The 15,904-nt window shown below is 44.7% G+C and overlaps 2 protein-coding genes across 11 annotated transcripts in view; one reads left to right on the top strand and one right to left on the bottom strand.

The window, feature by feature from the left end:
- Positions 1-11,411, top strand: part of slc27a6 (solute carrier family 27 member 6) — a 97,576-nt gene extending 86,165 nt beyond the window's left edge. For 2 of the 3 annotated variants that reach the window (XM_061293680.1, XM_061293679.1), the window contains 2 exons: positions 195-325; positions 10,667-11,411. In XM_061293680.1, coding sequence (XP_061149664.1) covers positions 195-325; positions 10,667-10,951 — 416 coding nt within the window. In that variant the 3' untranslated portion in view covers positions 10,952-11,411. Of the gene's footprint in view, positions 1-194; positions 326-4,097; positions 4,347-10,666 lie in introns of those variants that run through there. The other variant, XM_061293681.1, reaches the window with a different exon arrangement.
- LOC133163617 (uncharacterized) overlaps positions 1-15,904 on the bottom strand; it is a 43,305-nt gene that overhangs the window by 24,750 nt on the left and 2,651 nt on the right. For 2 of the 8 annotated variants that reach the window (XM_061293684.1, XM_061293689.1), the window contains exon 1: positions 13,753-13,888. The exons of 2 other annotated variants lie outside the window; for them this stretch is intronic. The gene's annotated coding sequence lies outside the window, so the exon portion shown is untranslated. 4 more of the 8 variants (XM_061293683.1, XM_061293688.1, XM_061293685.1 and 1 more) reach the window with 3 other exon arrangements.

Raw genomic sequence — 15,904 nt, 5'->3', positions numbered from 1 at the left:
GGGGGAATTTTTAGTAGGATGGGCGATAATTAGAGGTATCAATGTTTTTTATTTGTCATCGCTAACACACACTGGGCGATTATTTGAATATGGGCGATAATTAGAATAAATACGGTATATAAGTTATTCATCTATTTCAAAATTCAAAATGTGCAGTGTTTGTATTTTTCAATGTATTTATACTGTGTTTATAGGGCATGAGGGAAGAGCTGGAATGGCTGCCATGATTTTAAAACCAGGCTTCATGTTTGACGGGAACACACTTTTTAAACATGTGGTGATGGAGCTACCCACGTATGCTCGACCCGTCTTCTTAAGACTTCAGGTAAGGAACCGAGTAACTTGCATTGTAACACCATCAAAAGTACCCCTGTGAAATAGTTGCTGTTTTCCATGCTGTCATTACCGTATTTTCCGCACTATTAGGCGCACCGGATTATAAGGCGCACCTTCAATGAACAGCCCATTTTAAAACTTTGTCCATATATAAGGCGCACCGGATTATAAGGCGCATAAAATAGAAGCTATACTGCAACAAACTGAGGTTGACTAGGGTTGCGGTATGCATCCACTAGCCAATCACCAACTCTGTAAACAATCGCGTTTCTCAAACGATCTCCTATAAAATGATCGGAACTGACTAAAGTTCGATCTAACGCATTGGTACTACTTACCTATGTTTCCCTTCCATATCGATCCGTAGATTTACTCGAAACATTAACAGAGCAGCCTATTTTGACATGAAATAGCCTGGTGCGTATAGCAGCTATCGTTATAGCATTAGCCATCCGCAAATTCCCATGAGCCTCAGCTTGCAATCTCCTATGAGCCTCAGCAAAGTGTAAACAATCGCGTTTCTCAAACGATCTCCTATAAAATGATCGGAACTGACTAAAGTTCGATCTAACACATTGGTACTGCTTACCTATGTTTTAGGGGTGTAAATCGCAGGTTTTGTCACAATACGATATAATATCGATACAAAGAACTACAATACGATATTTGCCGATATCTTAAAGCCTGCTGTGATTCATTTGCGATATATCGCGATATAGTGCTCTACGATCGATATTTTTTTTTTTTACAAAATCAACAAGGTACTGCAAACTCTTTATTTAGGAAATTACAAGAGTATTGTAGTATACAAAGTGCTTGTTTTAACACTGAACTTTGATGTCGTGTTTTTTCTTTAAACTTGCGTCGAGATTTCTGCTCCCTGAATATTTGATCACCGCATGGCAGGATTTACAAACTGCACGTGTCTTGTCCGTTGAGACATCTTTTCTTTGGAATCCAAAGTGCTTCCAAACGAATGACTTGAAGCCTAAAGGGGAGCAAATGTCCTCGTCTTTTTGGACACTAGCCATAGCACCAGCCCAGGTGCTAGTACTAGTTGTCGACTCCCCTTTCACGTGCCTGCTCTGCTCACAACACAACAACGCCGGGCGCACTGCTCCCGGAAAGAGGAAGCAAGCAACAATGAACTGGATTTCAAAATAAAGTCGCGTCTAATGTCCGAGGTCAAACACGGCGATATAAATCGATGTTTACGTTTAGCATCGATGCCGATAAATCGTAGAGCATTATATCGATTAATCGATGTGTATCGATGTATCGTTACACCCCTACTATGTTTCCCTTCCATATCAATCCGTAAATTTACTCGAAACATTAACGGAGCAGCCTATTTTGAAATGAACTAGCCTCGCGGGTACAACAGCTATTCGGTGACGCCCCCTGACTACAGTTGCCGTAATGTTGGGAAGCGATGCGACCTTGTAATTTACTAATCCTACTAAAACGTACTGAAACGGTATTTGTTACCACATGCTACATATAAATAAAAATTTTGTAAATACCAAATTGGCCTGAATATAAGACGACCCTGATTATAAGACGACCCCCTCTTTTTCAAGACTCAAGTTTGAAAAAATACTTTTTGAACACCAAATTTAATTTTTATACAGAAAATGATAACATTTGAAACAAATGATTCTAACAATATATTCGAGAGAAAAAGCTTGTTATTTTTTCCTCATTCAAAACATGCAAAAACTGTCTATCACATCTTAATACCTGAACATTTAAGTATGTAAACTAAAGTGCAATCACATTTCTAAATGAATGGCTTCTGGTTTTTGAAATGTGATAAAACAACAAAATTGCATTAACTGCATTAACCATCAAAGTGAAGTCTAACTGTAACTGTAGTCTTGAAACAAATATGAACAAAGAAAAACATCGCAATAAAATAATGCAAACTGCTACCGCTATTGTTGGGGAGCCTGAGGACTGTATAGGTGTTAAACTCAAGGCCCGGGGGGCCAGATACGGCCTGCTACATCATTTTATGTGGCCCGCGAAAACAAATTGCGCTTCAAATTCGTGTGTCATAAAAAGAATTGCAAATTGTCTTCACTTTTAATAATATCCTTTTTTTAAATATTTGACCAGTTTCTGCTCGTCTGATTTGAAAACGAGTTATTTGTCAGTTTGTTTTGTAGCTTATACTGTATATAATATGAGGTGCTCATAAATTTATTTGGGTTGACAGTCATAATGGCCCTCCGAAAGAAGCTATGACTACAATGCGGCCCGCAAGTTTGACAACACTGGTATAGGGGGTTGGCTCAGATGGTTATGCTCTTTTCGCCCCCGGGTGTCGGTCAGAACACAGGAGGGGAGACGTGGTTCAGTTTTGATTGCTTTACTGAATTATTGGCAAAAAAGTAACAGGCACTGTGGCTTATAGGGGCAGACAGGCAAACTAGCAAAAGGGTATAGGCACGTTTGGTCGTAAGGATGTGAGAGCAGGTGTGTGTAGTGTACATGGGTGAGTCTTTGGGTGTGTAAATGTGATTCTTGTATGAAGGGTGTGTGTGTGTGTGTGTGTGCGTGTGTGCGTGTGCGTGTGTGCGTGTGTGCGTGTGTGCGTGTGTGTGTGTGTGTGCGCGCGCGCGCGGTTCTGCAACAGACAGAAATACAGCACGTAAGTCACCGCTCAACTTCTGACGTCACACAACACTAGTAGACGGCACACATTACATAACTAACTGTGCCTAGCGGTTCCGCTATACTATCCATCCATCCATTTTCTATACCGCTTGTCCCCACGGGGGTCGTGGGCGTGCTGGAGCCTATCCCAGCAGTCATCGGGCTGTAGGCGTGGGACACCCTGAACCGGTGCTAGCCGATCGCAGGGCACACAGATACGAACAACCATCCACATTCGCACTCACACCTAGGGGCAATTTGGAGTGCTCAATCGGCCTACCAAGCGTGGGTTTTTTTTGGGATGTGGGAGGAAACCGGAGTGCCCGGAGAAAACTCATGCGAGCACGGGGAGAACATGCAAACTCCACACAGGGAGGGTCGGAGATGGAATCGAACCGGCACCCTCCTAACTGTGAGGCGGATGTGCTAACCAGTGTGCCACCGAGCCGCCCCGGTTTACTAAATAACCATAAATGAAATACTCTCAGCAACACACCAAACATAAGTCTTATATTCGGGCCAATACGGTACTTCAATAAATATATCAATATCAATACTTCAATAAACATCAAACTTGAAACTCTTGGTTAACCTGGGGTTGCAGATTATTTTGTAACATGTAAGTAAGTATACGTATAGTATAGCTGGGGTAAACAATTAATTTTCTAAAGGAACAATTGTTATTGGCCACACCAACATGTTAAACTAAAGTGTGTTTCATATTAATTTAATGGGTTCATATAATGCAGTATTTTTTTTGTTTTTATATATTCCCGCAAAAACCCTTGCATTTAATTTACACGCAACTACTGGTAGCATGTCTGCCTGTGCAGAGGTTGTGAGTTTGATTCCAGCCTTCTTATTTGGAGTTTGCCTATTCTCCCCGTGCCTGCGTGGGTTGTCTTCTACATTCCAAAAACATTCCAAATTGCCTGTAGGTGTGAGTGTGAAAGGTTTCATTTTCAAACTAAATATGTATTGTCTGAAAATACGTATATAAAATCTACTCTCACTGCGTGTTCAGAATCATATACCATTTTGCACAACGCGCTGCGTGCTATTCATTGGAATTACACTGATTATTGTTTTATGTGTCTCCTCAGGTAGTGATGGAAATGACGAGCACCTTTAAACATCAGAAGTTCCAGCTGGTTCAGAATGGATATAATCCCTCAACAATATCAGATCCTCTTTATGTTTTGGATTATCAGCAAAACAGCTATGTTCCTTTAACAAAAATTGTCTACCAGAGTATCCTCTGTGGGGAACTCAAGCTATAGTACTAGTGAGAGTAATGTCTGAGATTTATGTAAAATACTAAACTCCACTAATAAATAAAATATTAAAACAGAGATAGTATTTCAAAGTCAAAGTCAAAGTCAGCTTTATTGTCAATCTCTCCATATGTCACAACACACAAAGAGACCGAAATTACGTTTTTCTCCATCCCACGGTGACGAGACACATAACACGATAGACATACAAGTACGCGACACAATATAACAACAAGAAGGCAAAAATTCAAACAATCAATAGTAAGAGTGATGAATAAATAATAAATAAACAGATAACACAATAAATAAGAGGAGCAAAACGGAGCCAGCAAGCATAGCGCAAAAGTAAAAACCATCATAAACAAAAAGGCACAAACAATAAATAATAAGAGTAATAATAAATAATAAATAAACAGATAACACAACAAATAAGAGCCAGTGTGCATACAGACAGTACAGACAGTAAAAGTACAGGACGCTACGCAGAACGGGGGAGCGAGTTCAGGATCCTAACAGCCTGGAGTATGAAGCTGTTTGAGAGTCTGGTGGTGCGGGAGCGCAGGCTTCTGTACCTCTTCCCAGAGGGCAGAAGCTCGAACAAAGAGTGAGCGGGGTGACTCACATCACTCACAATCGTGGTCGCCTTGCAGGTGAGATGGGAGGTGTAAATGTCCTTCAAGGAGGGGAGCGAAGCACCAGCAATCTTACCAGCCGTGTTCACTATGCGCTGCAGGGCCTTCAAGTTGTAGTCAGTGCAGCCGCCACCCCAAACAGCAATACAGCTGGAGAGGACGCTCTCAATGGTGCCGCGGTAAAATGCAGTCATGACGGCCGGAGGAGCGCTCGCTCGCCTGAGTTTCCGCAGGAAGTACAGGCGGCGCTGGGCTTTCTTTGCCAGTGATGCGGTGTTGGTGGACCAGGAGAGATCCTCACTGATGTGCACCCCCAGGAACTTGGCGCTGCTCACTCTCTCCACCACAGCACCGTCGATGGTCAGCGGCAGGTGTTGGGTGTGACCCTTCCGGAAGTCCACAACAATCTCCTTGGTCTTGTCGACGTTCAGCAGGAGGTTGTTGTCCCTGCACCACGTGGTCAGAAGGTCAACCTCCAGCCTGTATTGAGTCTCGTCTCCCTTGGTGATGAGACCCACCAGAGTCGTGTCGTCAGCAAACTTCACTATACGGTTGTCGCTGTAGGTTGCAGTGCAGTCATGCGTCAGGAGGGTGAAGAGCAGCGGACTGAGCACGCAGCCTTGGGGGGCCCCCGTACTCAGCGTGATGCTGGCGGAGATTTTGTCGCCAACACGTACTACCTGTGGCCTCTGACAGAGGAAGTCCAGTAGCCAGTTGCAGAGGTACGTACTGAGGCCCAGCGCGTCAAGTTTGCTGATGAGGCGTTGTGGCACAATGGTGTTGAAGGCAGAACTGAAGTCCACAAACAGCAATCTCACATACGAGTCCCTCCTCTCCAGGTGGGTGAGGGCCGAGTGGAGGGCAGAGCAGATGGCCTGCTGCAGGGAAGTGTTAAAGATGTCCGTGAAGACATCCGTCAGCTCACCAGCGCAGTCCTTCAGCGCCCGACCCGGGATGTTTATCAGGGCCCGCCGCCTTACGGATGTTGATAGCGGCAAGCGCCCTCCTCACGCTGTCGGCGGAAAGGCACAGGGGCAGCTCGTGTGAAGGGGGAGTGGCCTTCAGCGGGCAAGTGCTGTTCTGAGCGTCGAAGCGAGCAAGTAAGCGGTTGAGGTCATTGAGCAGACGCACGTCGCCTTCACAGCTCTGCGGCGCGGGCCTGTAATCCGTGATGGTCTGAATGCCCTGCCAAAGGCTCCGTGCGTCCCTGCTGTCCTTGAAGTGGGCGGTAATTTTGCACGAGAACGCCCTCTTTGCTTCTTTGATGCCCCGAGACAGGTCGGCCCTCGCAGTCCTCAAGCCAGCCTCATCCCCTGCTCTAAAGGCTTTGTCCCTGGCCCTCAGCAGCCTGAAGACAGCCCCTGTCAGCCATGGCTTCCGGTTAGCCCGAGTGACGATGGATTTTGAGAGAGTCACATCATCAATGCACTTCCTGATGTAGGAGGAAACAGAGTCAGTATACTCCTCAATGTCTGTCCGATCGTCGCAAGTGGCAGCCCTCCTAAACATGTCCCAGTCAGTAGAGCCAAAGCAGTCACGCAGTGCATCAGAGGCACCCTCAGGCCAAACCCGTAACTGCTTGCGAACCGGCCTGGACGCTCTCACCATTTGTCTGTATGCGGGCAAAAGCATAACAGTGACATGGTCAGAAAGTCCAAGATGGGGGAGGGGGGCGGCTTTGAAAGATCCTTTATGCGAAGAGTAGACCCGGTCCAGAAAGCTGTCGCCACGCGTAGGAAAATTAACATGCTGGTGAAGCCTCGGAAAAACAGACTTCAGGTTAGCATGATTAAAATCCCCAGCGAAGATGGTGAAACCGTCAGGGTGCGCTGTCTCTTGTTCACTGACAGCCTGGTACAGTTCACTAAGAGCCGCGATCCTGTCACCTTCGATATTGGAAGGCGGGATGTAAACCGCGACTAGCAGAATCGCTGTAAATTCCCTTGGCAGGTAAAAAGGACGGCACTTAATGATCACGAACTCCGCCAGTGGCGAGCAGTGCTTGCATACCACTACAGAGTCCCGGCACCATTCGTCACGGATGTAGACGCATATTCCACCTCCACAAGATTTCCCCCCTTGTACAATGGCCCGGTCCGCCCGATAGCACGCTAGCCGCTCCAGATGTACGGCAGAGTCCGGAATGTTGACAGTCAACCAAGTCTCAGTGAACACGAGCACACAGCAGTCCCGCACTGTCCGGTTTGTAGATTGCAGCAGGCAAATGTAATCCATTTTGTTGTCCAGCGATCGAACATTCGCCAGAAGAATGGAAGGCACGGCCGGGCGAGCAGGGCTGGCCGCCAGCCTGGCCCGGACGCCCCCGTGTTTGCCCCTCTTCAGCCTCCTCGCACACCGCTTTCGACGCTTCCCAACCGGGGGAGGAATAGCAGACGAGCCCGGCGACGCTTCAGGACGTAGCAGTCCGAGCTCCTTTGATGTTCCCGCATCAAAGTTCAGAACTCGAAACAACTCGCTTTGGCCGATGTCAAGCAGAACCTGCCTGCCGTACTTGTAGCACGACTCAGTATGACGAGACGAACAAAAAAAACTGCCGGACAAACACTCATTAGACGGACAAAACACCATTTGGGCGGGACAGAGAGAGGTCGCTGCGTATGCACGCGCCGCCATCTTGAATCTTTTACTTTGAATTAAAGTACTGATAGTAGGGGTGTAAATCGCGGGGTTTTTCACGATACGATATCATATATCGCGATACATAGAACTACGATACGATATTTGCCGATATCTTAAAGCCTGCGGCGATTCATTCACAATATATCACGATATAGTGCTCTACGATCGATTTTTTTTTTTTTTTTAAATAAAAAATATAGAACAATATCCTGATTTATAACAATTCATACGCAAAATCAACAAGGTACTGCAAACTCTTTATTTAGGAAATTACAAGAGTATTGTAGTATACAAAGTGCTTATTTTAACACTGAACTTTGATGTCGTGTTTTTTCTTTAAATGTGCGGCGAGATTTGTGCTCCCTGAATATTTGATCACCGCATGGCAGGATTTACAAACTGCACGTGTTTTGTCCGTTGAGCCATCTTTTCTTTGGAATCCAAAGTGCTTCCAAACGAATGACTTGAAGCCTAAAGGGGAGCAAATTTCCTCGTCTTTTTGGACACTAGCCATAGCACCAGCCCAGGAGCCGCGTACTAGTTGTCGATTCTCCTTTCACGTGCTTGCTCTGCTCCCAACACAACAACGCCGCGCACTGCTCCCGGTAAGAGGAAGCAAGCAACAATGAACTGGATTTCGAAATAAAGTCGCATCTAATGTCCGAGGTCAAACACGGCGATATAAATCGATGTTTACGTTTAGCATCGATGCCAATAAATCGTAGAGCATTATATCGATTAATCGATGTGTATCGATGAATCGTTACACCCCTAACTGATAGCATCTAAAAACGTACACATTCAATCTCTTGAGTCAGACTAACAAGGTGACTATAATCATGACCATATCCACTTGTGGCCATTTACAGTACTTATTGGCTGTAAAGCCATGGCCAGCATGACAAGAGTTTTTCAGACTGTTTGTGAAAATGGTCAGACAGAAGCTTAGTGCTGGACATACTCCTCTGCCTGATCAGCCTCTAGTACAGCGTGCCTTTCCTCAATACTTACCCTCCTAGCACACTAAAGCATAAAAAGAAAATAACCCTGGTAAAGACTGGTAAAAGATCATCGGTAAAGCCTGGTAAGAGATCTTCAGCAGGTTATTTCAGATGTTAAAAGACCCAGTTTTCAGGAAATACAAATTCAACGTATTTATCGGTCATATGCACAGTAAAAACAAAACTGTAGCATGGAGCAGTGAAACTCTTACCTTCTTAGTCTCCCTCTACTTGCACAGAATATGATGAGTATACAATTTAAAAAAGAGAAATTTAAAATCAGATGAAAACTGCCATTTATTTTGATGAAGCATTTGGGGAGGGGGTTATACATTGTTTACTTCCTATTGCACACATTTTGTAATGTTCCAGTTTGCACGCATTCCTATTGGTTTAATAAAATCTAATGACAATGAATTCAACGCTTATTTTATCACAAAAAACAAATTGAAAGTGATAAATACTTAATGAGACAAATAAAAATGTGGAAAAAAAATTATATCCCAAATATTGTTGAACTATGAATTTATAAAATTATGTTACAATGCTAAAAGCTAAAGGTTAGCCTGAATTGTGAAGAAAGGTTGTTTTTTTATTAAATGGTAGTGGTGGGTTTTAGTGAAACAAATGTCATGGAGCAATGTAAGACACTGAATGCTGTTGGGAATGCTACGCCTCTCGTGTTTGTCTCTCCCAGAGTAAAGTTTTAGAGCTTTTTCATGATAAATGCAACTCAAGGAGCCAAGGGTACTTCCACCAGAACAGGATGGATGAATGAAGATTGGCTGAGTTCCTTGATCACCTGATGAAACACACCAACTGCCCTTATCCAGCCTGTTTGAGATATGTCCCTACTCATCTTATTCAAATGCTCAGGTCATCGGGTGTTGTTGTAGGCATGCATCTAAAACAGGCTGGATAGCAACTCTCGACTTGGGCAGGCCTGACCACAAATCCCCACTTTTAATGCTTGATGTTTCAAAGGGGATTAAAAAGAGACAAAAGCCATGAGGATCCATTTTTCACTAACACGCTCAATTAGTGGATTTTTGATCAGGGAAATGAAAACAATTCTTTTCTATTCCATTAGTTTATTTTGGAGGAATAGCAAAATAATTATTATACCCTGCACCGCTAAACGTCAGCTCGGAGGATGATGACCAAGGAGATTGTTGTGGACTTCCGGAAGGGTCACACCCAACACCTGCCGCTGACCATCGACGGTGCTGTGGTGGAGAGAGTGAGCAGCGCCAAGTTCCTGGGGGTGCACATCAGTGAGGATCTCTCCTGGTCCACCAACACCGCATCACTGGCAAAGAAAGCCCAGCGCCGCCTGTACTTCCTGCGGAAACTCAGGCGAGCGAGCGCTCCTCCGGCCGTCATGACTGCATTTTACCGCGGCACCATTGAGAGCGTCCTCTCCAGCTGTATTGCTGTTTGGGGTGGCAGCTGCACTGACTACAACTTGAAGGCCCTGCAGCGCATAGTGAACACGGCTGGGAAGATTGCTGGTGCTTCGCTCCCCTCCTTGAAGGACATTTACACCTCCCATCTCACCCGCAAGGCGACCACGATTGTGAGTGATGTGAGTCACCCCGCTCACTCTTTGTTCGAGCTTCTGCCCTCTGGGAAGAGGTACAGAAGCCTGCGCTCCCGCACCACCAGACTCTCAAACAGCTTCATACTCCAGGCTGTTAGGATCCTGAATTCGCTCCCCCGTTCTGCGTAGCGTCCTGTACTTTTACTGTCTGTACTGTCTGTATGCACACTGGCTCTTATTTGTTGTGTTATCTGTTTATTTATTATTTATTATTACTCTTATTATTTATTGTTTGTGCCTTTTTGTTTATGATGTTTTTTACTTTTGCGCTATGCTTGCTCGCTCCGTTTTTCTCCTCTTATTTATTGTGTTATCTGTTTATTTATTATTTATTCATCACTCTTACTATTGATTGTTTGAATTTTTGCCTTCTTGTTTTTATATTGTGTCGCGTACTCGTATGTCTATCGTGGTATGTGTCTCGTCACCGTGGGATGGAGAAAAACGTAATTTCGGTCTCTTTGTGTGTTGTGACATGTGGAGAGATTGACAATAAAGCTGACTTTGACTTTGACTTTGATTCAGGCTCCCAAGGCCGCAGGGAGAGCCACAAGCCTTCCCATCCATCCTGCCCTTCCAGTCGGCGCCTCAACATGTACATGTCAGGCTCACAAAGGCATCAGGACACACAAAGGCACACCACAGTCAGGACCGGCCCAACCCAGCCGCCCCTCCCATCCAGTCTGCGCCGCCCGGAGCCTATCTCCTGCACCTCAGCCCGTGATCCCTGGGAGAGATTCACTCCCTCGTCCTTGTCGGATCCTGACTGTGTACCTTTCCCCTCTGCTTCACCAGCTCTGCCTCCTGTGAGAGATCCGCGTTCTTGACCACCGGTGTGCCTCGCCCCTCCTCCCACACATAACAATAACAAACATTTGTGAAAATCACACATTAATTCATGGCTCTGAAAAATATGTGAAAATTACAAGTACATTTGTGGATCTGAAAAACACGTGAAGACCGCGGATGTGTTTGTGTGAATAAGTTTGACACAAATCTCTTCCTATATCAGACAACTTAGGATACAACATAATCAATAGAATGGACCTTTTCAATCTAGACCGAGAAACATCCATAGTCTAAAAGAGAATACAGTATGCTTAAACAAATACAATGGTCAGAAACCACTTGTGGCCTATAAGCCTACATAAATCCACAAGTGTCCGAGTTCCACTCTGAAATGTTCAATGATAAATGTGTGCATTATATTTTTTAACCTTTCCATATTGTATTGAATTCACATTGAAAAAATAAATGCTTGAAGCAAAAATGATGTGTGTATTTGCCAGGCAGACTCCATATGTTACCAGTTGATATAAATATTTTGCCATTAGCCCTTTTTATTTTCACCACAAATATTTAGTGTAAATACAGCTATTGTCTGTTTGTGAAAAGGGAGAACGGGTCAGTTGTCAGACTTAAACTTACATTTCCAATACTTTGTCATTTGAGACAATTCGGTGAGTTTGTTTGTGGTTTGTATTCCACAAAATTAATTAATTCTTAGTGTTTGTTACAATGTTTTCTGTGTGTGTAACTGTAGCATGGAGCAGTGAAATTCTTACCTTCTTAGTCTCCATCTACTTACACAGAATATGATCAATATAAAATTTAAAAAAGAGAAATTTAAAATCAGATGAATACTGCCATTTGTTTTGATGAAGCATTTGGGGAGTGGGCTATACATTGTTTACTTCCTATTGCACACATTTTGTAACGTTCCAGTTTGCACGCATTCCTGTTGGTTTAATAAAATCTAATGTAAATGAATTAAACACAAAAACAAATTGAAAGTGATAAATACTTAATGAGACAAATAAAAATGTGGAAAAAACTTATATCCCAAATATTGTTGAATTATGAATTTATAAAATTACGTGACAATGCTAAAAGCTAAAGAGTAGCCTGAATTGTGAAGAAAGGTTGCTTTTTATGAAATGGTAGTGGTGGGTCTTAGTGAAACAAATGTCATGGAGCAATGTAAGACACTGAATGCTGTTGGGAATGCTACGCCTCTCGTGTTTGTCTCTCCCAGAGTAAAGTTTTAGAGCTTTTTCATGATAAATGCAACTCAATGAGCCAAGGGTACCTCCACCAGAACAGGATGGATGAATGAAGATTGGTGTGCTGGGTTTGTGTGAATAAGTTTGACACAAATCCCTCCCTATATTAGACAACTTAGGATACAACATAATCAATAACCTTTTCAATCTAGACCGAGAAATATCCATAATCTAAAAGAGAATACAGTATGCTTAAACAAATACAATGGTCAGAAACCACTTGTGGCCTATAAGCCTACATAAATCCACAAGTGTCCAAGTTCCACTGTGAAATGTTCAATGATAAATGTGTGCATTATATGTTTGAACGTTTCCATATTGTATTGAATTCACATTGAAAAAATAAATGCTTGAAGCAAAAATGATGTGTGTATTTGTCAGGCAGACTCTATATGTTACCAGTCTATATAGATATTTTGCCATTAGCCCTTTTTATTTTTACCACAAATATTTAGTGTAAATACAGCTATTGCCTGTTTGTGAAAAGGGAGAACGGGTCAGTTGTCAGACTTAAACTTACATTTCCAATACTTTGTCATTTGAGACAATTTGGTGAGTTTGTTTGTGGTTTGTATTCCACAAAATTAATTAATCCTCAGTGTTTGTTTTCTGGGTGTGTGAGTTGCTCTCCTTTGCCAACAGTTGTATGTGTTCTTAGTAGGGGTGTAACGATACATCGATACACATCGATTAATCGATATAATGCTCTACGATTTATTGGCATCGATGCTAAACGTAAACATCGATTTATATCGCCGTGTTTGACCTCGGACATTAGACGCAACTTTATTTTGAAATCCAGTTCATTGTTGCTCGCTTCCTCTTTCCGGGAGCAGGGAGCAGGGAGCAGTGCGCGGCGTTGTGTTGTGAGCAGTGCAGGCACGTGAAAGGGGAGTCGATAACTAGTACGCGGTTCCTGGGCTGGTGCTATGGCTAGTGTCCAAAAAGAAGAGGAAATTTGCTCCCCTTTAGGCTTCAAGTCATTCGTTTGGAAGCACTTTGGATTCCAAAGAAAAGATGGCTCAACGGACAAGACACGTGCAGTTTGTAAATCCTGCCATGCGGTGATCAAATATTCAGGGAGCACAAATCTCGCCGCACATTTAAAGAAAAAACACGACATCAAAGTTCAGTGTTAAAACAAGCACTTTGTTTACTACAATACTCTTGTAATTTCCTAAATAAAGATTTTGCAGTACCTTGTTGATTTTGCGTATGAATTGTTATAAATCAGGATATTGTTCTATATTTTTTATAAAAAAAAAATATATATCAATCGTAGAGCACTATATCGCCATATATTGTGAATGAATCGCAGCAGGCTTTAAGATATCGGCAAATATCGTATCGTAATTCTTTGTATCGATATTAAATCGTATCGTGACAAAACCCGCGATTTACACCCCTAGTTCTTAGCCTTTTGACCTGCTTATCACAAAGTTCGTGCTGTGCCTTGAGGAAATTTGCTACATCCGCGTTGGATAGCACACACATACACACACACACACACACACACACACATCCTTACTTACACTTACTCATACTCACAATCCCCTCATGGTGTCACGCGCAGGCACCACCGGCCACTCGACCTATCACTGAAATCACCATCACCTGCCACTGGCTCATTGGGAGTGATATATTAGCGCAGCCAGCGCAACATCCTTTGTCAGCTGGTCTTGTGATGTCCTTGTACGCACCATTCCTAGTAAGCTTGACTCCCCGATTCCTTGCGATTCTGTTCCTGATCTGCCTGTCTTGTCCGACCTTTTCTCAGTCAGCAGTTGTCCTCCTCAGAGTCCTCCTGTCTGCAGTCTGTCCTCGCCAGCGAGAAGTCCAGTCAAGTACTACTTTCCCTGGCTGGCCATACAGCCATCCACGCCCGACGAGTCCAGCCTTGTTCGTTCGCTGCTCCAGCCCTCCACTGATCCTTTTCCCCTTCACAATAAAGTCTGTGTCGCCCCGTACTTGGCTGTACTGTCCGATTCGTTACACTTGGATCATAATCTCATTGTTTGTCCCCATCATTTCTCTTGCTGTATCACTTTACTTGTGTAATATAGACCTTACAAACCAATTGTAGTGAATGCAAAAAATGTTTTCCCCTGCATTTTGTCTGTGATGGCAACCCTCTTGCTTTGCCTTCATCTTCTTGTTTGTTTTCTTTTCCCGGTTGATATGTACGAGGCAGGACCTCCAAGCCTGCTTTGACTGCACCGATTGGGGAGTTTTCGAAGCTGCAACTTCAGACTTTCATGAACTCACTGACACTGTCACATCATACATCAGTTTTTGTGAGGATCTGTGTGTGCAGACTAAGACCTTCTGCACGTACAACAATGACAAACCTTGGTTTACACTGAACCTCAGGAGGCTGCGCAAAGTCAAGGAGGAGGCCTGCAGGAGCGGCGACCGCGACCTGTTCAGGCAGACCAGAAACACACTGAACCGAGAGGTCAGGAAAGCCAGGAGGTGCTACGGAGAGAACCTGAAGAGACACCTCTCTGCCAATCCTGATCCCTCAACAGTGTGGAAAGGTCTGCAGAGCATCACGGGCTACAAGAAACGAACCCCCCGTCCTGTGGAGAGCCCAAGGCTTGCTAACCAGCTAAACAAGTTCTACTGCAGGTTTGATCGGTCCTCCCACACAACGGGACTTCCTGCAGCACAATCTACATACTCATCTCTCCCCACAACTGCTCTGTCCACACCTCTATCATCGTTGTCACCCACTCTCTCTCTTGCAGAGGCCGCGCCCGCACTCCAGATTCGCGGGGAGGAAGTGCACCAGATGTTCTGGAGACAAAAGACCAGGAAGGCACCGGGCCCAGACGGCGTGTCACCTTCCTGCTTGAAAGTCTGCGCTGAGCAGCTGCCGCCCACCTTTGCACGGATCTTCAACCGTTCTCTGGAGCTGTGTGAGGTGCCCTCGTGCTTCAAGAGCTCCACCATCGTTCCAGTGGCCAAGAAGCCCGCCATCACAGGTTTGAAGGACTATAGACCCGTCGCACTGACATCTGTGGTCATGAAATCTTTCGAGAGGTTAGTGCTGAACCACCTGAAGGAGGTCACGGGCCCCCTGCTTGACCCCTTCCAGTTTGCCTACTGGGCAAACAGGTCAGTGGATGATGCGGTCAACATGGGACTGCACTACATACTGCACCACCTGGACACCCCGGGAATGTACGCCAAGATCCTGTTCGTGGACTTCAGCTCGGCGTTCAACACCATCGCTCCTGACATCCTCCAACAGAAGCTCATCCAGCTTGCGGTGCCTGCCTCCACCTGTCAGTGGATCACCAGCTTCCTGACCAACAGGAGACAGCGTGTGAGGCTGGGGGGCATCACATCTGACACCCGGACCACCAATACTGGAGCCCCTCAGGGGTGCGTCCTCTCCCCACTGCTCTTCTCTCTCTACACCAATGATTTCTCCTCAGGTGACTCTCCTGTGAAGCTCCTGAAGTATGCAGATGACACCACTCTCATCGGACTGATCCAGGACGGTGATGAGACTGCGTACAGACAGGAGGTGGAGCGGCTGGTCCACTGGTGCAGCCAAAACCACCTGGAGCTGAACCCGCTCAAGACGGTGGAGATGACAGTGGACTTCAGGCGAGACCCTTCACCACCTTTACCCCTCACTATCCGCAGGAATACTATTCTCTCCACAGACACCTTCAAGTTACTGGGAACCACA

Source organism: Syngnathus typhle, linkage group LG12 (assembly GCF_033458585.1).
Source record: "Syngnathus typhle isolate RoL2023-S1 ecotype Sweden linkage group LG12, RoL_Styp_1.0, whole genome shotgun sequence".
Lineage (NCBI taxonomy): Eukaryota > Metazoa > Chordata > Actinopteri > Syngnathiformes > Syngnathidae > Syngnathus > Syngnathus typhle.
The sequence above is the reverse complement of the archived record's forward strand: the minus strand, read 5'-3'. Positions and strand labels throughout refer to the sequence as shown.